The sequence below is a fragment of the Gadus chalcogrammus genome, chromosome 15 (assembly GCF_026213295.1).
Source record: "Gadus chalcogrammus isolate NIFS_2021 chromosome 15, NIFS_Gcha_1.0, whole genome shotgun sequence".
NCBI lineage: Eukaryota > Metazoa > Chordata > Actinopteri > Gadiformes > Gadidae > Gadus > Gadus chalcogrammus.
This window is the reverse complement of record NC_079426.1, coordinates 447,590-470,534: the sequence shown is the minus strand read 5'-3', so window position 1 is coordinate 470,534 and position 22,945 is coordinate 447,590. Positions and strand designations below refer to the sequence as shown.

Genomic DNA, 22,945 nt, shown 5'->3' with positions numbered 1-22,945 from the left:
AGCACCACTGGGTCAGAGAGGAGGAGGGGGGGGGGGGCAGGTGAGCCAGCACCACTGGGTCAGAGAGGAGGAGGGGGGGGGGGGGGGGGCAGGTGAGCCAGCACCACTGGGTCAGAGAGGAGGAGGAGGGGGGGGGGGGGGGCAGGTGAGCCAGCACCACTGGGTCAGAGAGGAGGAGGGGGGGGCTGGGGGCTGTGGGAGGAGTCAGAGAGGAGGAGGAGGCTGGGGGCTGTGGGAGGAGTCAGGGAGGAGGGGGCTAGGGACTGGGAGGAGTCAGAGAGGAGGAGGGGGCTGTGGGAGGAGTCAGAGAGGAGGAGGGAGCTGGGGACCTAGGGAGGAGTCAGAGGAGGAGGGGGCTAGGGACTGTGGGAGGAGTCAGAGGAGGAGGGGGCTAGGGACTGTGGGAGGAGTCAGAGAGGAGGAGGGGGGCTAGGGACTGGGAGGAGTCAGAGAGGAGGAGGGGGGCTAGGGACTGGGAGGAGTCAGAGGAGGAGGGGTTAGGGACTGTGGGAGGAGTCAGTGAGGAGGAGGGAGCTAGGAACTGTCGGAGGAGTCAGAGGAGGAGGGGGCTAGGGACTGTGGGAGGAGTCAGAGAGGAGGAGGCGGGCTAGGGACTGTGGGAGGAGTCAGAGGAGGAGGGGGGCTAGGGACTGTGGGAGGAGTCAGAGGAGAAGGGGGGCTAGGGACTGTGGGAGGAGTCAGAGGAGGAGGGGGGGCTAGGGACTGTGGGAGGAGTCAGAGAGGAGGAGGGGGGCTAGGGAATGGGAGGAGTCAGAGGAGGAGGGGTTAGGGACTGTGGGAGGAGTCAGAGAGGAGGAGGGAGCTAGGAACTGTGGGAGGAGTCAGAGGAGGAGGGGGCTAGGGACTGTGGGAGGAGTCAGAGGAGGAGGGGGCTAGGGACTGTGGGAGGAGTCAGAGGAGGAGGGGGCTAGGGACTGTGGGAGGAGTCAGAGAGGAGGAGGCGGGCTAGGGACTGTGGGAGGAGTCAGAGGAGGAGGGGGGCTAGGGACTGTGGGAGGAGTCAGAGAGGAGGAGGGAGCTAGGAACTGTGGGAGGAGTCAGAGGAGGAGGAGGGGGCTAGGGACTGTGGGAGGAGTCAGAGGAGGAGGGGGGCTAGGGACTGTGGGAGGAGTCAGAGGAGGAGGGGGCTAGGGACTGTGGGAGGAGTCAGAGAGGAGGAGGGGGCTAGGGACTGTGGGAGGAGTCAGAGAGGAGGCGGGAGCTGGGGCTGTGTGAGGAGTCAGAGGAGGAGGGGGGCTAGGGACTGTGGGAGGAGTCAGAGAGGAGGGAGGAGCTGGGGGCTGTGGGAGGAGTCAGGAGGAGGGGGCTAGGGACTGTGGGAGGAGTCAGAGAGGAGGAGGGGGCTAGGTACTGTGGGAGGAGTTAGAGGAGGAGGGGGCTAGGGACTGTGGGAGGAGTCAGAGGAGGAGGGGGCTAGGGACTGTGGGAGGAGTTAGGGGAGGAGGAGGGGGCTGGAGTGAGAGGAAAGAATAGAACACCAGCAGCTGGTCTGGACATTATTGAAGGGGCAGGTGCTTCTAAACCAACACAGTGTGAGCGAGGCCGAAAACAATCAAAAGCATACAATCAATATTGAAGCAACCACAAATTGAAGTGCTGTAACACGTCTTAACCCCCAGATACCAGGGTTTATTTGTAGTTTGTTTATTTGTTATCAAATCAGCGTTTTAGTTTTTTCTTTCGGTTGGTTTTCCAATGTGCCCATCAGTGAGTTTCAACAGCTCCAGTTTCAAAACAACAGGAGAGTTAAATGAAAACGGATACGACAATGACTATAGCAATAGTAACCCATACAGATAGTAACCCATACAGATAGAGCAGTGGTCCCCACTAGGCGGCCCGCCACGAGTTGATTTATGGCCCGCAAAAGCATTACTGAGAAAAAAAATACAATTCTATTTCTATATATATATATATATTAGTTCTCTCAAGCGATTACAATATTTAATCGCATTAATGTCACAGTTAACTCGCGATTAATCACACATTTTTTATATTCTAAATACCCCTTGTTTTCGAGCTGCTAGCCTTTTAGTGAGATCAGAGAGTGTTGAGAAGGACAATTGGAAGAAAGACCCGCAGTGAATTCAACCCGGTCCACTTGACGTCGGGTAGGTGGATGACAGTGGTAGGCCTGCCGTAAAACTTCAATAGCCCAGGCAGGCTTTTATTTGTTTCAATCACTGAACTTTCGAACAAAACTCTTGCTCAGCAAGAGTTTTGTTTTTTAGTTTTTAAACCAGTATGAATAACGCCTACGCACACCTTTCTCCTTTTGAAGTCGTGCTGTGGATATGCTGGACTAAGTGCTCAGGCAAGATGGAAAAAAGAAACGCGTCTTTGAGAGAGGTTATCAAGAAAGTACCACTGTCTAGTAATAGCATGACAAGAATGGTAGACTCTTTAGAAGAGGATGCCAAGCCTTGCCGTTCACAAAAAGAATATAGTCTTCCATGTGTTTTTCTTTGGTTATAAGTAAACATCCCACTTCTCCTTTTGAAGTCGTGCTGTGGATATGCTGGACTAAGTGCTCAGGCAAGATGGAAAAAAGAAACGCGTCTTTGAGAGAGGTTATCAAGTACCACTGTCTAGTAATAGCATGACAAGAATGGTAGACTCTTTAGAAGAGGATGCCAAGCCTTGCCGTTCACAAAAAGAATATAGTCTTCCATGTGTTTTTCTTTGGTTATAAGTGAACATCCCACTTCATGTTGTTCCTCTTTGTTTGATCCCCCCCCCCCCCCCCCCCCCCCCCCATCTCTCATGCCCACTCTACTACAGTGTGAGATTGCGGTCAAACAGCTCATCGCCAAAGAAAGAGCTTGCTACAGATTTGAAGAAAGGCCAGAGGCTCATAGAGAAAGAAACCATGGAAACAGGACAGGTACTATTCACGTCACCCCATTGGGGAAAAATCATGCATGCACATGGAGAGTGACCCGCACACACACACAACCTGCATTCAGTTTAGTCTGAAACCTGTCTGTGGCGTCCCGGCCCCGGGTCCTCTGTGCAGGTCAAGTTCTCGGTGTACCTGCAGTACCTGCGAGCCGTTGGATGGGGCTACTCCACCATGATGTTCCTGATGTACCTGGTCCAGAACGTCGCCTTCATCGGCCAGAACCTGTGGCTGAGCGACTGGACCACGGACTCTGTGGACTACTTCAACAAGACGTACCCCGCCTCCAAGAGGGACACCCGCGTGGGAGTGTTTGGTGCCCTGGGAGTGGCGCAGGGTAAGTGTGTGTGTGTGTGTGTGTGTGTGTGTGTGTGTGTGTGTGTGTGTGTGTGTGTGTGTGTGTGTGTGTGTGTGTGTGTGTGTGTGTGTGTGTGTGTGTGTGTGTGTGTGTGTGTGTGTGTAGGAGACCAATCAACCTCCCCTTCAAAGCCTCTCCCCCAAAACATGCATAGAGCTCATTTTTTAAAGTTTATTTTTGTTTGCCGTAACATATTATAGGTTGATTGCTGTCGGGATGAAGAGAAATTTCAAAAAATATGACAAAAAGAAAAAACATCAGAAAGAAATGCCTGACCGTCCTACCTTAAAGGCGACATATTATACCACCAGGTGTGAGTGTGATTAGCCTTACAAGGCGTTTGGAGCGACAAAGTGACATCACGTTGGGCATGTGTTATCAGAGGACAGAGAGACAGAGAGACAGAGAGACAGAGACAGAGAGACAGAGACAGACAGACCCAGGCTTTCTTTGAGGAATACAATCAGGGCCAACAGGGTCGTTGTGATTAGAGTTGAGGTAACAATCACTGTGTCCATTGCTTCAAGTGTACTTTGTCGTGAGCAGTATTGTCGTTGTTATTATTGCTATTGGGGAAATAAGCAAGCAATGGAAATTACTGATTTATTCATGCCATCACATCTGTTTCCATGGAGACCTATTGTGGTGAGTCCATTCGCTGCAGCACAGACGCATGGAGGTAACGGCAAAGTGGAACATGTACGGAAATGTAATAATATGGGTGCATATATATCAAAAATATGGGTAACTATTAAGTCTCTCCCCCCCCTCAGGTCTGTTTGTGTTCCTGGGCACCCTGTTCATGGCGGAGGGCTCCGTCTCGGCCTCCAGTATCCTTCACTCTCGGCTGCTCCGCACCATCCTAAGGGTGCCCATGGTCTTCTTCGACACCACGCCCACCGGCCGGGTGGTCAACCGCTTCGCCAAGGTGGGGCTGGAGACGTAGTCAAGACCCTGACCCTACCCCCGAGGCCCTGAACCTACCCCCGAGACCCTGACCCTACCCCCGAGACCTTGAACCTACCCCTGAGTCCCTGACCCTACCCCCGAGTCCCTGACCCTACCCCCGAGTCCCTGACCCTACCCCCGAGTCCCTGACCCTACCCCCGAGTCCCTGACCCTACCCCCGAGACCCTGAACCTACCCCTGAGTCCCTGACCCTGAACCTACCCCCGAGTCCCTGACCCTGAACCTACCCCTGAGTCCCTGACCCTGAACCTACCCCCGAGTCCCTAACCCTAACCCTGAGTCCCTGACCCTGAACCTAACCCTGAGTCCCTGACCCTGAACCTACCCCCGAGTCCCTGACCCTGAACCTACCCCCGAGTCCCTGACCCTGAACCTACCCCCGAGTCCCTGACCCTGAACCTACCCCTGAGTCCCTGACCCTGAACCTACCCCCCGAGTCCCTGACCCTGAACCTAACCCTCAGACCCTAACTAGTAGGAATTAAGGAACTAGGAATTAAAGATTATCAAAATCAGCTATTTGCTTCATGGAAGAGTTATGCATAGTATTACTAACCTGTGTACATGAAGGTCCCTGAGTGTAATTTGTCCTTCAGAAATAGCATTAATATGCCTCTATTATTACCACTCGGTGGGATACTGATTGGCTTTTACAAGAACCTTCTAAACCTCGCCCTCACCTTCTCTGTCATACATCAGGGTGGACAGAGTCTCACTTGGTTAAGGCATAGTTACGGCTCAACATGACGCAACGCAATGACCACGCAGTCGCTCCGACGCAGTCGCAAACCTGTTTTGGTTCTGCGTCGGGTTTACGTTAGTGGACCGATCACGCCTCGACGCAAGGTTACCGTTTTTGGGAGGCGCGCGTCAGGCCCTGGTGGTGGACGTAAGGAGGGACCGCGGGGACGTACGGGTCCGTAATCCCCCTTGGGTGGTGTCGACGTCCAACCATAACTAACAACGTCACATCACCATGTAGTAGCATTGTGATAGTAGTTACTGATGTATATATAATATTAGTTCATGTAGGTAGTAATGTTTCATTAATCGTGAAACTAGAGACTAATGCTCCACAGAACTCCACAAAGCTCCCATGATGCATTGTGCCCTTTCCGTGCTGCAGGATGCTTCACAGAACTCCACAAAGCTCCCATGATGCATTGTGCCTTTCCGTGCTGCAGGATATCTTCACGGTGGACGAGGCTCTCCCGCAGTGTTTCCGCTCCTGGATTCTCTGTCTTCTGGGCGTTGTCGGGACGCTCTTCGTCATCTGTCTGACCACACCCACCTTCGCCGTCGTCATCATACCCCTCGCGGTGGTTTATTACTTTGTACAGGTGCGTTTCGACGGGCTGCACCAATCGTATGAATAGAATCTCAAACTTAGAAAAGGCAATGCTCCAAAGTATTCCTCCCCTTCTATTTGATTATTTTAAGATTTAGCAGAGGCTTTGTTGAGGGTCTTCTATGCACAGGTAAGGGTAGGTAGAGGGGTGAGGGTAGGTAGAGGGGTGAGGGTAGGTAGAGGGGTGAGGGTAGGTAGAGAGGTGAGGGTAGGTAGAGGGGTGAGGGTAGGTAGAGGGGTGAGGGTAGGTAGAGGGGTGAGGGTAGGTAGAGGGGTGAGGGTAGGTAGAGGGGTGAGGGTAGGTAGAGGGGTGAGGGTAGGTAGAGGGGTGAGGGTAGGTAGAGAGGTGAGGGTAGGTAGAGGGGTGAGGGTAGGTAGAGGGGTGAGGGTAGGTAGAGGGGTGAGGGTAGGTAGAGGGGTGAGGGTAGGTAGAGAGGTGAGGGTAGGTAGAGAGGTGAGGGTAGGTAGAGGTAAGGGTAGGTAGAGGGGTGAGGGTAGGTAGAGGGGTGAGGGTAGGTAGAGGGGTGAGGGTAGGTAGAGGGGTGAGGGTAGGTAGAGGGGTGAGGGTAGGTAGAGGGGTGAGGGTAGGTAGAGGGGTGAGGGTAGGTAGAGGGGTGAGGGTAGGTAGAGGGGTGAGGGTAGGTAGAGAGGTGAGGGTAGGTAGAGGGGTGAGGGTAGGTAGAGGGGTGAGGGTAGGTAGAGGGGTGAGGGTAGGTAGAGGGGTGAGGGTAGGTAGAGGGGTGAGGGGTGAGGGTAGGTAGAGGGGTGAGGGTAGGTAGAGGGGTGAGGGTAGGTAGAGGGGTGAGGGTAGGTAGAGAGGTGAGGGTAGGTAGAGGGGTGAGGGTAGGTAGAGGGGTGAGGGTAGGTAGAGGGGTGAGGGTAGGTAGAGGGGTGAGGGTAGGTAGAGGGGTGAGGGTAGGTAGAGGGGTGAGGGTAGGTAGAGGGGTGAGGGTAGGTAGAGAGGTGAGGGTAGGTAGAGAGGTGAGGGTAGGTAGAGGGGTGAGGGTAGAGGGGTGAGGGTAGGTAGAGGGGTGAGGGTAGGTAGAGGGGTGAGGGTAGGTAGAGGGGTGAGGGTAGGTAGAGGGGTGAGGGTAGGTAGAGGGGTGAGGGTAGGTAGAGGGGTGAGGGTAGGTAGAGGGGTGAGGGTAGGTAGAGGGGTGAGGGTAGGTAGAGGGGTGAGGGTAGGTAGAGAGGTGAGGGTAGGTAGAGGGGTGAGGGTAGGTAGAGGGGTGAGGGTAGGTAGAGGGGTGAGGGTAGGTAGAGGGGTGAGGGTAGGTAGAGGGGTGAGGGGTGAGGGTAGGTAGAGGGGTGAGGGTAGGTAGAGGGGTGAGGGTAGGTAGAGGGGTGAGGGGTGAGGGTAGGTAGAGGGGTGAGGGTAGGTAGAGGGGTGAGGGTAGGTAGAGGGGTGAGGGGTGAGGGTAGGTAGAGGGGTGAGGGTAGGTAGAGGGGTGAGGGTAGGTAGAGGGGTGAGGGTAGGTAGAGGGGTGAGGGTAGGTAGAGGGGTGAGGGTAGGTAGAGGGGTGAGGGTAGGTAGAGGGGTGAGGGTAGGTAGAGAGGTGAGGGTAGGTAGAGGGGTGAGGGTAGGTAGAGGGGTGAGGGTAGGTAGAGGGGTGAGGGTAGGTAGAGGGGTGAGGGTAGGTAGAGGGGTGAGGGTAGGTAGAGGGGTGAGGGTAGGTAGAGGGGTGAGGGTAGGTAGAGGGGTGAGGGTAGGTAGAGAGGTGAGGGTAGGTAGAGGGGTGAGGGTAGGTAGAGAGGTGAGGGTAGGTAGAGGGGTGAGGGTAGGTAGAGGGGTGAGGGTAGGTAGAGGGGTGAGGGTAGGTAGAGGGGTGAGGGTAGGTAGAGGGGTGAGGGTAGGTAGAGAGGTGAGGGTAGGTAGAGAGGTGAGGGTAGGTAGAGGGGTGAGGGTAGGTAGAGGGGTGAGGGTAGGTAGAGGGGTGAGGGTAGGTAGAGAGGTGAGGGTAGGTAGAGAGGTGAGGGTAGGTAGAGGGGTGAGGGTAGGTAGAGGGGTGAGGGTAGGTAGAGGGGTGAGGGTAGGTAGAGGGGTGAGGGTAGGTAGAGGGGTGAGGGTAGGTAGAGGGGTGAGGGTAGGTAGAGGGGTGAGGGTAGGTAGAGGGGTGAGGGTAGGTAGAGGGGTGAGGGTAGGTAGAGAGGTGAGGGTAGGTAGAGGGGTGAGGGTAGGTAGAGGGGTGAGGGTAGGTAGAGGGGTGAGGGTAGGTAGAGGGGTGAGGGTAGGTAGAGGGGTGAGGGTAGGTAGAGGGGTGAGGGTAGGTAGAGAGGTGAGGGTAGGTAGAGGGGTGAGGGTAGGTAGAGGGGTGAGGGTAGGTAGAGGGGTGAGGGTAGGTAGAGGGGTGAGGGTAGGTAGAGGGGTGAGGGTAGGTAGAGAGGTGAGGGGTGAGGGTAGGTAGAGGGGTGAGGGTAGGTAGAGGGGTGAGGGTGGGTAGAGGGGTGAGGGTAGGTAGAGGGGTGAGGGTAGGTAGAGGGGTGAGGGTAGGTAGAGGGGTGAGGGTAGGTAGAGGGGTGAGGGTAGGTAGAGAGGTGAGGGTAGGTAGAGGGGTGAGGGTAGGTAGGTAGAGGGGTGAGGGTAGGTAGAGGGGTGAGGGTAGGTAGAGGGGTGAGGGTAGGTAGGTAGAGGGGTGAGGGTAGGTAGAGAGGTGAGGGTAGGTAGAGGGGTGAGGGTAGGTAGAGGGGTGAGGGTAGGTAGAGGGGTGAGGGTAGGTAGAGAGGTGAGGGTAGGTAGAGGGGTGAGGGTAGGTAGAGGGGTGAGGGTAGGTAGAGGGGTGAGGGTAGGTAGAGAGGTGAGGGTAGGTAGAGGGGTGAGGGTAGGTAGAGGGGTGAGGGTAGGTAGAGGGGTGAGGGTAGGTAGAGGGGTGAGGGTAGAGGGGTGAGGGTAGGTAGAGGGGTGAGGGTAGGTAGAGGGGTGAGGGTAGGTAGAGGGGTGAGGGTAGTTAGTCCCCTGACATCGGGGTTGAAGCCCATAATCCTCTGGCTTGGAGTTGATCACAGGTTTCACTAACCAATACCTCGCCCGTATCTGATAAACAAACTAAACAATACACTGCATACTATAAAGTAGGGCTGGCCAATTATTCAATATCATCGTTTTATTATCTTTGAACGGTATTGCATCATGAAATAGAGATATGAACTAATCGTGGATCCAGCTTTTAGTTAAAATAATGAGGAGGAGATTCAAAATCTCTTAAACCGTCGGTGTGAAGGAATGACTACTATACACTTTACGGTAGTGACCCTCGTTCAGACGTGTGTTTGAACCCCTGAGAGCATGCTGGTGTTTACCCCCCCCAGAGGTTCTACGTGGGCACCTCCAGGCAGCTGCGGCGCCTGGACTCGGTATCCCGCTCGCCCATCTACTCCCACTTTGGCGAGACGGTGGCGGGGCTGTCGGTCATCCGGGCCTACGGCCACCAGGAGCGCTTCCTCAAGCACAACGAGACCACCATGGACGAGAACATCAAGAGCGTCTACCCTTGGATCGTGTCCAACAGGTACAGGAGATCAGCGTTCCCTCGGCTGGGGTGCGCTAGGCTGGGGGCCGTCCCGATCACTGGGCTTCACATCCTCGTTTCGTTGGACGGATTAGTCTGGATCTCCGGCCCCCCCAACATCTCCCCCTCATGGTCCACGGGGGGATACTTGCCTTGACAGAAAGAACGACTTCATACAATCAGCGTCACAAAACGTGACGTCTTTACGGTCGAGAAACTCCGATAGTGCCCGCTCTGTTGTTTTAGTCTGTCGGGTTATGGAGTGTTTCTGTTCAGTGACTGCGCCTATGGCTGTGTTTCCGGCCAACCTTCGCCTGTGATTACTACTTATGTTAGCCTTTCCACCCGTCGCTACGGTTCAGCCAGCGGTGGCGTGTACTTCTATCTGTAACTACGACGCAGTCCCTGATTGGGGGCACACGAGCGAGAGTCAATCCTGAGCACCTATATCCCCCTCATTTTGTGTTTAATTAATCGAAATGACAAGCCGCCAAGAATGACAGGCTTTGATTGCGTGCGTTCCACAGATGGCTGGCGATCCGCCTGGAGTTCCTAGGCAACCTGGTGGTGTTCTTCTCCGCTCTGTTCGCCGTCATCGCAAGGAAGAAGCTGGACAGTGGGCTGGTCGGCCTGTCCATATCCTACTCTCTCAATGTAACGCACACGCACCCACGCACGCACACAGACAACCAGACATGCACGCACGCACACACTCTCGCATATAGTCATGCAAACATGTCGACTCCGACCACACATAAAGACAAAAACACTCATTACACTAGGGACAGTGTTAAAGGTTATTTGGATTACTTTATCCAAACTACACACCAAATCTAAAGGACGCCATCCACGCCCTGTTGGAGAATCATATGAATACAAGGACGCAATGAAAGGAAAAGTATGGAAGTCCAAGGATGGTGGGGACGGAAAAGGCTGGTTTAAACGTGCACCTTAAGATTATAACGATAGTCTAGGCTTAAGGAGCCCTAACTCATCCTAACGATAGTCTAGGTTAAGGATCCCTAACTCATCATAACGATAGTCTGGGTTAAGACTCCCTAACTCATCCTAACGATAGTCTAGGCTTAAGGATCCCTAACTCATCCTAACGATAGTCTAGGCTTAAGGAGCCCTAACTCATCCTAACGATAGTCTAGGCTTAAGGAGCCCTAACTCATCCTAACGATAGTCTAGGTTAAGGATCCCTAACTCATCCTAACGATAGTCTAGGCTTAAGGATCCCTAACTCATCCTAACGATAGTCTAGGCTAAGGATCCCTAACTCATCATAACGATAGTCTAGGTTAAGGATCCCTAACTCCTCATAACAATAGTCTAGGTTTAAGGATCCCTAACTCATCCTAACGATAGTCTAGGTTTAAGTAGCCCTAACTCATCCTAACGATAGTCTAGGTTAAGGATCCCTAACTCATCATAACGATAGTCTGGGTTAAGACTCCCTAACTCATCATAACGATAGTCTAGGTTTAAGGATCCCTAACTCATCCTAACGATAGTCTAGGTTAAGGATCCCTAACTCATCATAACGATAGTCTGGGTTAAGACTCCCTAACTCATCATAACGATAGTCTAGGTTTAAGGATCCCTAACTCATCCTAACGATGGTCTAGGTTAAGGATCCCTAACTCTTGGTCTTGGACCCGCTCCTGTCCAGGTGACCCAGACGCTCAACTGGCTGGTCAGGATGACGTCAGAGCTGGAGACCAACATCGTGGCCGTGGAGCGAGTGAGCGAGTACTCTGAGCTGCAGACGGAGGTGAGGAGGGAGGGCAGGCTGCTGCGGGCTCTTTCTTTGTTAGACTGCAGGGCGAGTAGATATGCCGTTCTATTCCTTGACGGTTATGACAGGCACTTCACCTCCAGTCCAGAGCTTTACAGCCTCGCTACGTTACACCTGGTCCCCCCTCTTAATTGGTTTCACTTTGCTCACTATGAATGAACCTTTATGAATACTATTCTACCACCTGCAGTTATTTGAATTGAAACATGCAACCCAGCTGGATTCATATTGTTCAATCCGAGAATAGAATGTGCGTGGGTTTGTATGGGTTATTGGATGGAAGGGACTCAAATAAATGGCATTAAGGAGCAGGTAGAGGAAAAGCATTGCTCAAAGATTCCTAAAGGAAGGCTACGAACATATTGGGAATCTAACCCAGTTCCTTTGAGCTGGTGTTGAAGCCCCTTGCCACTGCACTAGCCTCTATCTGACAAAAAAAACATTTTTGTCAGATACATCGCCTTCAGCGATGTATTTATAGTCATCTAGCTGTAGTTGCATACCTTTAGTAATGTAAATTGCAGTTGAAAAGCCTTTTTAACATGGCAGTAGCTATGGTGTGAAGCATGGTAGATGTTAAGCGTTTTATAGTTTGAAATTGAAATGCTTGATGAATTGTTTCCTCCCTTTCAGTCACAATAATCCTAATCATTATTATTACTGCATAGGGTGCTCAATTTGTCCTCTTCTCTCCATTATTGCGCCGAGAGCAAACTCTTTTCAGCTTTGTAAAAGTTCCATTTCTAGTAAGTTCTTGACTTCTCTCCGTGTATGTGTGTTCTTGGTCAGGCTGAGTGGGCCTCGGAGACGCAGCCCCCGGGGAAGTGGCCCGACGCAGGGCGACTGCAGTTTGATAACTACAAGGTTCGCTACCGACCGGAGCTGGACCTGGTGCTGAACGGGATCAGCTGTGATATAAGCAGCACTGAAAAGGTTGGTCAGTGGGGGTGTGGGTGTGGGGGTTTGGGGGTGTATATGGTGTATAGTCCTGCTGCAGTGCTTCACACCGCCCCCCCCTGTCCTCAGATTGGTATAGTCCTGCTGCAGTGCTTCACACCGCTCCCCCCTGTCCTCAGATTGGTATAGTCGGCCGTACCGGAGCCGGTAAGTCCAGCCTGACCAACTGCCTGTTCAGGATCATCGAGGCGGCGGAGGGCCGCATCCTCATCGACGGCATCGACATCTCCAAGATAGGCCTTCACGACCTCCGGAACCGGCTGACTATCATACCACAGGTGCACACACGCGCTCACGCACGCGCTCACACTATACACTCACTTTGTATGCATAGCCATAACAATGTGTCATTGTGTTCCTGCCGTAGGACCCGGTGTTATTCTCTGGCTCTCTGAGGATGAACCTGGACCCCTTTGAGAACTTCAGTGACCAGGAGATCTGGATAGCGCTGGAGCTCTCCCACCTCAAGGACTACGTGGCGGGCCTGGAGAAGGGTCTGCAGTACGAGGTCTCGGAGGGGGGGGAGAACCTCAGGTGGGTCCCTGAACTCTAGCGCCCGCTGGGTGGCTCTAGGATAACAGCGAACCACACAGTGAATCACACGCTGTGCTCGCAGCCACTGTAGGCTGAGACCGAGGGGGCCATGGTACCACCCCTGTACCCTAACGAGGCCCGCTAACCCCCACAGTGGGGGCCATGGTACCACCCCAGTACCCTAACGAGGACCTCTGCCCCCCCACAGCGTGGGCCAGAGGCAGCTGCTGTGCTTGGGCCGGGCTCTGCTCCGCAAGTCCCGCATCCTGATCCTGGACGAGGCCACAGCCGCCGTGGACCTGGAGACGGACGACCTGATCCAGACCACCATCCGCAAGGAGTTCTCCCACTGCACCGTCCTCACCATCGCCCACCGGCTGCAGAGCATCATGGACAGCTCCAGGTACCGGGGGGAGAGAGAGAGAAGGAAGGGGGGGGGTGTGTGTGTGTGTGTGTGTGTGTGTGTCGTGTGTCGTGTGTCGTGTGTGTGTGTGTCGTGTTTTTTTTGAAGATCTTGAGGGATTCTGCAGCCCATGTGCGAGCTAGTTAGCTCGCTCCGCCGTTGAGGCCGCGCCCATTAGGCGAGTCTGGCCGGCTTTATGATTGCAGTGGCAGCACGGCCAGATGCTGCTCATTAATGGAGCTCAGAGTGCAGTGCATGTCAAGCACTAATGAGGTCCTGCTAACCTCTGACACTAACAAATACTTGCAATACAATCTTAGTTCTAATAAAAGTGAACATTTTCTGAATTTAATCCAAATGGGGAACAAAGGCTCTTGCGATAATAAATGCATAACATTAATCCCCTTATTTGGAGATCTCTTGCATCAAGGAGATTGACACCTTAATAACCTCTCATCAATTATTATACAATGTTTGAGGGTATAAGTACTATAAATACAGATCTCTCTCGTTTCTTTTTTTATAATATATTTTTATTTTTGTGTGAATGAACACCCCGTGCGTCACAATTGACAATTACCCGTACGTCCTCAGAACAACTTTCCCATAATAATACACGTGTTGGGGTTCATGAAACTTTCACAAAAATTAAAATTGTAAAGACGGTGTCATGTGTGATGTGCTATTGGTCGATGACTCGGTGACACCATCGCTCTCTGCCCCCTCCCAGGGTGATGGTGCTAGACGCAGGGAGGATCGTGGAGTTTGATTCTCCTGAAAACCTGCTGGAGAAACAGGGGTACTTCTACGCCATGACCAAGGACGCCGGGATAACCACAGGAGAAGCCACAGCTCTACACAGGAAAAATGAGAGAGTATTTTCTTCAGAGTTACCATTATTTTCCTCTAAAAGAGTAATTTTTACTAATTTTGGATTGTAATCATTTCCAGTGGCCACTAAAGTCGGAGGAAAAAAATAGAGTAAATCTTATTGGAGTAATATCAAGAACACGCCCACTAAACTTTCTTAGGTTTCGTTTCTGCCGCCATTTTCTATCGCAGTCGAGGTGAGCGGCAGTTGTGGACGGCGTTGAGACAGGTAAGTCAGCAAACTACTAAATTCGATTTTAAACCAAGCCTCACTCCTGTTAGCTTCATTTACCACATTTATGCTTTCACTGAGCTTAATATTTACTGACCATTTTATCGAAGGTTTACTCTGAATTTGGTTTGTGCCCTCGGTTAGCAAGTGTGTTGTAATTACATTTTCTATGGATCAGTCTAGTATGTGTGGACTGTTTTCTCTGCTGTTCGATTAGCAAGCACGTGTTGAGTTGACTTTTACCAGTTTGTTCTTCGGTTAGTAAGTGTTTTTTTGTGTGTGGACCGCTAGCAAACGTGTATTTTACTCTGAATTGAGGCATTTACACAGACCGTTTTAGCTAACTGACATGTGGTAGCCTATCGAGCCTACCTGTGCATAGGGCTTTAGCTAATTGTAGCATTATAGCTTAAGCTAATTGTAGGATTCAATGCATGAATTGTTGTGCTCTATATCATCTTGGTATCTTTATCTTATCAGTAAGCTTAATATTTACTGACCATTTTATCGAAGGTTTACTCTGAATTTGGTTTGTGCCCTCGGTTAGCAAGTGTGTTTTAATTACATTTTCTATGGATCAGTCTAGTATGTGTGGACTGTTTTCTCTGCTGTTCGATTAGCAAGCACGTGTTGAGTTGACTTTTACCAGTTTGTTCTTCGGTTAGTAAGTGGTTTTTTGTGTGTGGAACGCTAACAAACACGTGTATTTTACTCTGAATTGAGGCATTTACACCGACCGTTTTAGCTAACTGACATGTGGTAGCCTATCGAGCCTACCTGTGCATAGGGCTTTAGCTAATTGTAGTATTGTAGCTTAAGCTAATTGTAGCATTCAATGCATGAATTGTTGTGCTCTATATCATCTTAGTATCTTTATCTTATCAGTAAGCTTAATATTTACTGACCATTTTATCGAAGGTTTACTCTGAATTTGGTTTGTGCCCTCGGTTAGCAAGTGTGTTTTAATTCGATTTTTTCTATGGATCAGTCTAGTATGTGTGGACTGTTTTCTCTGCTGTTCGATTAGCAAGCACGTGTTGAGTTGACTTTTACCAGTTTGTTCTTCGGTTAGTAAGTGTTTTTTTTGTGTGGACCGCTAGCAAACACGTGTATTTTACTCTGAATTGAGGCATTTACACCGACCGTTTTAGCTAACTGACATGTGGTAGCCTATCGAGCCTACCTGTGCATAGGGCTTTAGCTAATTATAGCATTGTAGCTTAAGCTAATTGTAGCATTCAATGCATGACTTGTTGTGCTCTATATCATCTTAGTATCTTTATCTTATCAGTAAGCTTAATATTTACTGACCATTTTATCGAAGGTTTACTCTGAATTTGGTTTGTGCCCTCGGTTAGCAAGTGTGTTTTAATTACATTTTCTATGGATCAGTCTAGTATGTGTGGACTGTTTTTTCTGCTGTTCGATTAGCAAGCACGTGTTGAGTTGACTTTTACCAGTTTGTTCTTCGGTTAGTAAGTGTTTTTTTGTGTGTGGACCGCTAGCAAACACGTGTATTTTACTCTGAATTGAGGCATTTACACCGACCGTTTTAGCTAACTGACATGTGGTAGCCTATCGAGCCTACCTGTACATAGGGCTTTAGCTAATTGTAGCATTGTAGCTTAAGCTAATTGTAGCATTCAATGCATGAATTGTTGTGCTCTATATCATCTTAGTATCTTTATCTTATCAGTAAGCTTAATATTTACTGATCATTTTATCGAAGGTTTACTCTGAATTTGGTTTGTGCCCTCGGTTAGCAAGTGTGTTTTAATTACATTTTCTATGGATCAGTCTAGTATGTGTGGACTGTTTTCTCTGCTGTTCGATTAGCAAGCACGTGTTGAGTTGACTTTTACCAGTTTGTTCTTCGGTTAGTAAGTGGTTTTTTGTGTGGACCGCTGTATTTTACTCTGAATTGAGGCATTTACACCGACCTATCGAGTCTACCTGTAGGTAGGGCTTTTGTAATACTCAAGCTAATTGTAGCATTCAGTGCATGAATTGTTGTGCTCTATATCATCTTAGTATCTTTCTTTTTTTCCCCATAAAGGATGCATGCTGTAAGAGTGAAGTACCGAGAGCGCCAGAAATACATTTGTTATGAAGGGCAACTGACCTTCAAATCATTTTTGGAGTGTGGTGAGTGAAACAAACTGCACAGCCTACTGGGTGTCATGTGTAAATTAGTGGTGATGTCTTATGTTTATTATTATTGTGGTCGTCAAGGACCCTTAGAGGTATAATGTATTTGATTTTGGAACCCCCATCTCTAAATGTTGTTTCGTGTACACTGAGAAAATGAATGATTTGAGGTAATGTTCGCTGTAAAAGTATATTCTAGATTTGCAAAAATCTTCATGATTAAAAATAAGAAATAAAATGCAGATTTGCAAGCTCATAGCATTGCACTCGTAAACTTATAAATTCGTTGTTTTAAGTGGTTCAGATGTGAAGTGACACAGATGTGACCTATAATAAAAATAAGATGAATTGCACAACAGTATGAATCTTGTGCAATATTTTTTTGATTTCAGTTTCCAAGAAATTTGAAATTCCTACCTTGGACTTAAAAGTCTATGATGATTTGAACACTGAAGTTGACGAGGATGCGTTTGCGTTTCTTGTAATGAAACCAGACCTGGGTGTGCTTGAAGTCTGTTTGCCCAAGGGCTCAGATTTTGAGGGTGAGTCACTTGTTAACTTGGAGTCCTATAATCCATTTAGTCCTAACCTTGTAATGCAACATAGTAAAGAGAGACTTATCCACGTTGCATGACATTTTGAATAAACATGCCTCTTCAGACACGTAAAAAAGCATCTGAGGAATAACTAGTGTGTGGATCCATCCTAATCTAATGTGATCTTTTACATTACTCTTATCACAGATGATCCCCTCTTAATAATGACATGTTATTATAATCACACCTGTTATGTTAACATGCCAGAATCAGGGAGCCCCTCTACAAGCCACTCCGTTGCCAGCAGCAACAGCTCCTTTCTCAGCTCTAGTGTAGAAAATGAAGGGGACTCTGATGACACCATCATTTTGGTGCCTAGTCCTGGCCAAAGAAACAGAGATGACCTGACTCGTCTTGCTCGGGTAAGCTTTGCAGATGGAGAGATCAAGATGGTGATTCTGATAAAAGGGGTAGGGGGGGAAATGGCCAAGTAAATTGGGGCATGGTTTACATTTTTGTCACTGTAAATGTAATTGGCCACCAAATCCATGTCCCTCCCCTCTTTATTTTCCCCTCACACTTAGATGATTGAAAAGATTCTGAGGGAGAAACCTGGAGGAGAGAGGATCCTTACAGAGTATGCTCGGAAAAAAAGCCTAACAGATTCCAGAAGACGTGACATGGTGAAGATATTGGTTGCACACATGGCGAGTGAACATGGGTATGTTGTCATGTAATTAACATCCAACCCTAACATTTATGGTTTTATTTGGTTCAGACCAAGTGCAGTAGGCATAGGAGTACTTTTGTTTGGATCTCATACGTGTGTGTGTGTGCATACTTTAGGACGAGCCCTTCAAGGCGTGTTAAAGAGGACTACGCAAAGGGCATCACTGCCTTGTTTCCATACCTGGCCGATCCCCAGGGCACTTTGGGCTATGTAAGTAAATAAAACAAGTCTAACCTCTTCACTCATTCCTTCTAGTATTGATCAAAAAACTGAGTGAGATTGCAACAAATTATTAACATTTCTAAATGCTGACCTTGTCTCCTAACCTCAACAAGTTGAACACAGCAGATGTCAGACTGGTTGACCTTGATTTCATAAATTCTCCAGACAAGAACATGTGTTAGTTTTTTAAGGAGGAAAAATTAACACTTTCTTGGTTTTTAGGAGCATTATTACAATCCAGTAGATGGGGGTGGATTTCTTGCATGGCGAGTGAAAACGCTTCAAAAAGAAGCCTCGGAGGGACAACAGAAAAGAAACCCTCAGCCACTGACAGGTACATGATTTTTAGTGTGTTGGATTCTTTTTTTTTTTATGAGTTCACATGTCACATGTCAATTCATCTTTAATGTGCATAGTGCTTTTTTGTTAGTGATGTGCATCGCAGGGGGTTTAGCAAAAAGACGATTGGCCGTTAGTGTAAGGGGTGAAAGTGGCTTAACTATTTATGTGGTTTCACTGTTAGGTCACTGTTCACTGATCATTGTTACAGGTGGTCCAGATTCTGGTGACAGAACCCCCTTCAGTAAGGAAAATCAGCTAACCACAGAAACCCAGTGTTGCGAGGCCATCGCTCTCATGAAGCATACAACTGATGAAGCAATCATCAAGGAGAAGATGAAACAGACCTTCATCCATCGCCAAGAAATGGTTCATGACCCAGTGAAGTCCTCTGAAATATTCACCACCTTTCCAAGATTTCTTGACATCACGGGAATGGTATGTTGCTCTTCGAATGCCTTGCATTAAAATCAAGCTGAAATGAAAAATGACTTAAACAGATCACATTCCTGGTCAGCCCTGGTGCACCTATTAACAATATATGCCATGTTGTTTTCTGTATTCCATCTTGTCTGCAGATAGTGCAGGATTTCAGTCTGATGTTTGGTGATGACATCTCTGCAAAGTTCCTGGAGAAGTGGCCTACTCACTACAGGCAGAAAGTCCTTGAACAAACCCGTGGCCTCACCCAGACAAGCGACCTTGAAGATCTCCTTCATAACGCTGAATCCACAACAGAAGAACTGGAAGATGGTACACTCAAATTAAAGAAATAATAATAATGGAAGAAGGAAATGGTTTGGAACAAAAATATAAACATTTTAGTAAGAATGTCTTTCTGAATTTTCTTGTATTTTCAGGATGGGACAGTGAGATGTCCTCCATCTTGCTCCTTATCCACCTCATGCCACCATCACCTCATGGCCGCAACAAGAGACCAGGAAAGCTCTCTGCCAGACAAGCCATTGACCACCTTGTGAAATTCATCAAGGTAATGTTACAGTTTAATTAAAGTTTAAAAGGGCTCACTGTTCTGTCCGTAATATTAAATCTTAAAACTATACTCTTGTGAAATCATGTGATGACCATGCTCATCTGTAATCAGCGAGTGCCGTGTGATATTTCTCTGATATGGCTCCCCACAGATCGATCACCATCAGCCCCAGATACGCTGATATGAATAAATCTATTTATTTTACATTTAGCAAAATAAAAAATATAAGCCAGAAATCTTGCATTTTGTGGCAATAAGTGATTCTGGTGGTGATGATTGGGCCCTAAACTGCAACAGATACATTTTAATAGCAAGACTGATTAAGTTTTCTTTTCACAGACTGGGACCAGTATTGAAGGGCATCTGGACAGCATCACAGAGAGCCGTCAACCCTATCTACTGGCTGTGGGAACCAAGAGGAGCGCCACACACAAATATTTCATTGTTATCGACAAACATGCAATTCCGTGTCAGTCACCAGATTGTCTTGCCTCTTTTGACGAGCTTTTTAAAGCTCATTTCGTCTTCGCTACCTCGTACAACAGGGATCTGGCCAATGTCTACCACTTCTTGCAAACCGCAGTTTATCAGATTGATACTGCTACCACCAAGGTGAATCCCAGGGTCAAAGAGATGAGAGCTCGGATGCTGCACTGATTTTGACACCTTGAGATGTTTTGTTTTATTTGCAAAGGCCCTCAAGCAAATGACAGTTCACTAATTAAGCACTTGAAGGTGATCCACGGACTTTGTTCAGGAAAGACACTTCGTCTGAAATGTGGTCAGCCTGCTTGTTCTCGTTTCTTTTGTACTTTTTCAGGGTTTCGAAAGCATCTTAAAGCACATGGACCTTGTGATCCTGGTGAAGGCCCCTCAACTGAAGATTTAGCTGTAAGTTTTGTTGACTTTCCATTAAACAGTGCCCCCTCTGACCCAGTCCTTCTTAATAAGAGTCTTGTGGACAGCTGTGCTGTGACAGTGGCTGAACTTAAAGTGGCAGGTGTAGGCGAAACTATCATTAACTCTTTGGTTACTTCAATGGAAGAGATTGTTGATGATATCCATAATCAAGCAAAAGAATCTGTGAAGCAGTGTCTATCTTTACAGGAACCTATCAAAAGTGAGGTTGAGTGTAAAATTGATCAGTGCTTTGAAAAAATTGAAAATCCTTTTGGTGTCTTAAATTCTGAAACTAAGAGAAGGCAGTATTTCACAGAGAAGTGGGGAAGGGTGGAACCCGTTGAATGTGTTCTTGGTACAAGATTTGATACACGGCGCAATCGGACTACTGGAACTTATGATCCAGTTGTTGTCACTGATAAATTGGTTTATATCCCAGTTTTGAAAACGTTAGACTTCATTTACAAACACCCTAAGATAAAAGAGATGATGCAGAGTCATTCCAGTTCAAGAAAAGATCTTCTTAATGACTTTTGTGATGGAGATCTTTTCAAGAGTCATCCTTTATTTTCAAAACAGAAGCATGCAATTCAGTTGCAACTTTTCTATGATGATTTTGAATGCGCAAATCCGTTGGGGAGTAAAAAGGGAATACATAAAATAGGAGCAATCTATTTCACCTTGCGCAATCTTTCTCCAAAGCACAACTCAATGCTGCTTAATATTCATTTGGTCGCTTTATTCCATGCCCAAGACATTAAAACATATGGCTTTTCTAAAATACTTGATCCAATTGTGCAAGACATTAAAGAACTGGAGACTAAGGGAATTCGGGTCCCACTGTATGAAGAAAATGTGTATGGAACTATTGTCCAAGTTACTGGTGACAACCTGGGTCTTCATAGTTTGTTTGGTTTCGTAGAGTCATTTAATGCCAGATATTGTTGTCGCTTTTGTCTAGCTGAGAAAGAGGACTTTCAGACAGAATACACAGAAGATTCACCCAAGATAGTGATGCGAACTCAAGCACTTCACGCAGAACACTGCCAAATGATGGAGGAAACTCTTAGTCTTCCCTATGTGATGGGTGTTAAACGTTCTTGTGTTCTAAATTCCTTGCAGTACTTCAATACATGTGAAAACTTCTCTGTCGATATTATGCACGATATCTTGGAGGGCGTGGCACAATATGAAATGAAGCTGCTTATACTATACTTGATCAAAAACTACACAACATCAAAGGAAATAGACAGGAGAATTAAGAACTTTAACTATGGCTACATGGATCAAAACAACAAGCCACCTTCATTGAAGTTGGTAGAGGGCTCAAATGACTTGGGTTTAAATGCGATCCAATCTTGGTGTTTACTTCGCAATCTCCCACTTGTATTTGGAGACTTGGTTTGTCGAGATGATCCACACTGGTATTTGCTTCTGTTGTTGCTTCAAATAGCAGATATTGTATTTTCTCCCATGTTATCAACTGGCATTACCATTTATTTGAAACATTTGATTTCAGAGCACCATGGGTTATTCAAGCATTTGTTTCCCTGCAAGAGGCTCCTGCCAAAGCATCATTTTATGGTGCATTATCCTACATGTATTCGTAAAATTGGACCACTTTTGCATACCTGGTGCATGCGCTATGAAGCAAAGCACAATTTCTTTAAAAAACTAAAAAGCTTCAAAAATATAACTAAAACATTGGCAAGGAAACACCAAAGTCAAGTAGCATATAGTTGGCAGACATTTGAGCCCGACAGACTGGTGCTTGGTCCAAGTAAAATGGTAGCTTTAAACATGATGGACAGGGGCTGTGAGATAGCAGAGGCTCTTCAGGTATCAATTGACACTAAGGTGTTGGATGTTAGATGGGCCAAACACCATGGAAATATGTATCGTCCAGGTTTAGTTGTTTGTCTTAAAGTGCTTAATGAGATGCCAGTTTTTCACAAAATCCACCGTGTTGTTCTTAAAGATGAGAGGTTACTGTTGTGTACATTTGCACTCCAAACACTGTGTATGGATGAGCATTTTTATGCATTTAAAGTTGTGTGTACTGCAGAAGGACCTCATGTTGTTGATGTCAAAGAGCTTTTTTGTTACAAAGCATTCGATATGCAGATGTCGTACAGTAATGATGATTCAAGTTTGTTTATTGTCCCATACTGTTTCCTGGGATAAAAGAATCGCTAAGCTCTAACTATTGCACTGGAGATGAACAATGGAATTCTGAATTTCTTTGCCCATAACTCAAATTCAAATTTATTAATATTTTCTCCTGTTTTATCTAATCGACCCAATTTCAAAGAGCACATTGTGTCCAAATTGTGATGGCCCACCAATTGGGCATATATGTTTTGGCTGGGCTGATGGCAATTGCAATATTTTACAGCCTTATCTGCAGCTACTGATGGTGTTGTGATAGTGTGCATACCTGTTTACAATATTCTATTTGTTTTTATAAAAAAATTATACGGATGTGTCACCCTGAAAGACTTTCCCCCCCCCCTCATATTTTATGGGTGCTCAGTGCATGTGATATGCATTTAAGAAAAATAAAAGTGCATTGTTGAATATACATTTTTTGTGGTATTTTTTATTTCAAACATTTTAATCCAGTTATTATTAAAAACAATATTGAGTAAAATACAACTCTTTATTGAGTGAAATAGAACTCTAGTCATAGTAGAATTAGACTTCTATTTTGAGGCAGTTACTACTCTGTACAGAGTAAAATACAACTCAATTAATAGTAGAATTGGAACTCTATTTTGAGGCAGTTACTACTCAGTATAGGGTAAAATACAACTCTATTGAGTGAAATGGTGTTGGAGTTGTTCTCACTTTATGCTAAATGGAGTACATTTTAATCTTGTGGAGTAAAATATGAACTCTAGATAGAATAGAAATAACTCTAAAAATGTAACTCTATGACGAGAGTAAATTTTACTCTTTTTGGACTGGGACCAAATACTGTCTTTTTGGGAGTAATATTTTACTCAAATTGAGTAAAATTGACTCTTCAAAATTTCCTGTGTATGATCGTGTGTGTGTGTGTGTGTGTGTGTGTGTGTGTGTGTTGTGGCCAAGTGCACAAATAATTTATAATTACCACAACAATATTTGATGCCGATGTTGAGCGTTTCAACATCTTTGCGTCTGTTATCGGACTGTAT

General features: G+C 47.3%; 1 protein-coding gene across 3 annotated transcripts in view; it reads left to right on the top strand.

Annotated features, from left to right (window-relative positions):
* Positions 1–22,386, top strand: part of LOC130404322 (ATP-binding cassette sub-family C member 2-like) — a 33,017-nt gene extending 10,631 nt beyond the window's left edge. Inside the window, exons 18-39 of one of the 3 annotated variants that reach the window (XM_056608988.1) lie at positions 2,803–2,905; positions 3,038–3,257; positions 4,052–4,206; positions 5,431–5,586; positions 8,901–9,100; positions 9,628–9,754; positions 10,776–10,877; positions 11,691–11,834; positions 11,978–12,136; positions 12,226–12,392; positions 12,601–12,795; positions 13,526–13,894; positions 15,954–16,042; positions 16,438–16,587; positions 16,849–17,003; positions 17,166–17,302; positions 17,428–17,521; positions 17,756–17,867; positions 18,084–18,310; positions 18,451–18,625; positions 18,733–18,863; positions 19,206–22,383. In XM_056608988.1, the coding sequence (XP_056464963.1) occupies positions 2,803–2,905; positions 3,038–3,257; positions 4,052–4,206; positions 5,431–5,586; positions 8,901–9,100; positions 9,628–9,754; positions 10,776–10,877; positions 11,691–11,834; positions 11,978–12,136; positions 12,226–12,392; positions 12,601–12,795; positions 13,526–13,736 (1,939 nt within the window). In that variant the 3' untranslated portion in view covers positions 13,737–13,894; positions 15,954–16,042; positions 16,438–16,587; ... (6 more) ...; positions 18,733–18,863; positions 19,206–22,383. Of the gene's footprint in view, positions 1–2,802; positions 2,906–3,037; positions 3,258–4,051; positions 4,207–5,430; positions 5,587–8,900; positions 9,101–9,627; positions 9,755–10,775; positions 10,878–11,690; positions 11,835–11,977; positions 12,137–12,225; positions 12,393–12,600; positions 12,796–13,525; positions 13,895–15,953; positions 17,303–17,427; positions 17,522–17,755; positions 17,868–18,083; positions 18,311–18,450; positions 18,626–18,732; positions 18,864–19,205 lie in introns of all 3 variants that reach the window. The other 2 variants (XM_056608987.1, XM_056608986.1) reach the window with 2 other exon arrangements.
* Positions 22,387–22,945: the final 559 nt, after the last annotated feature.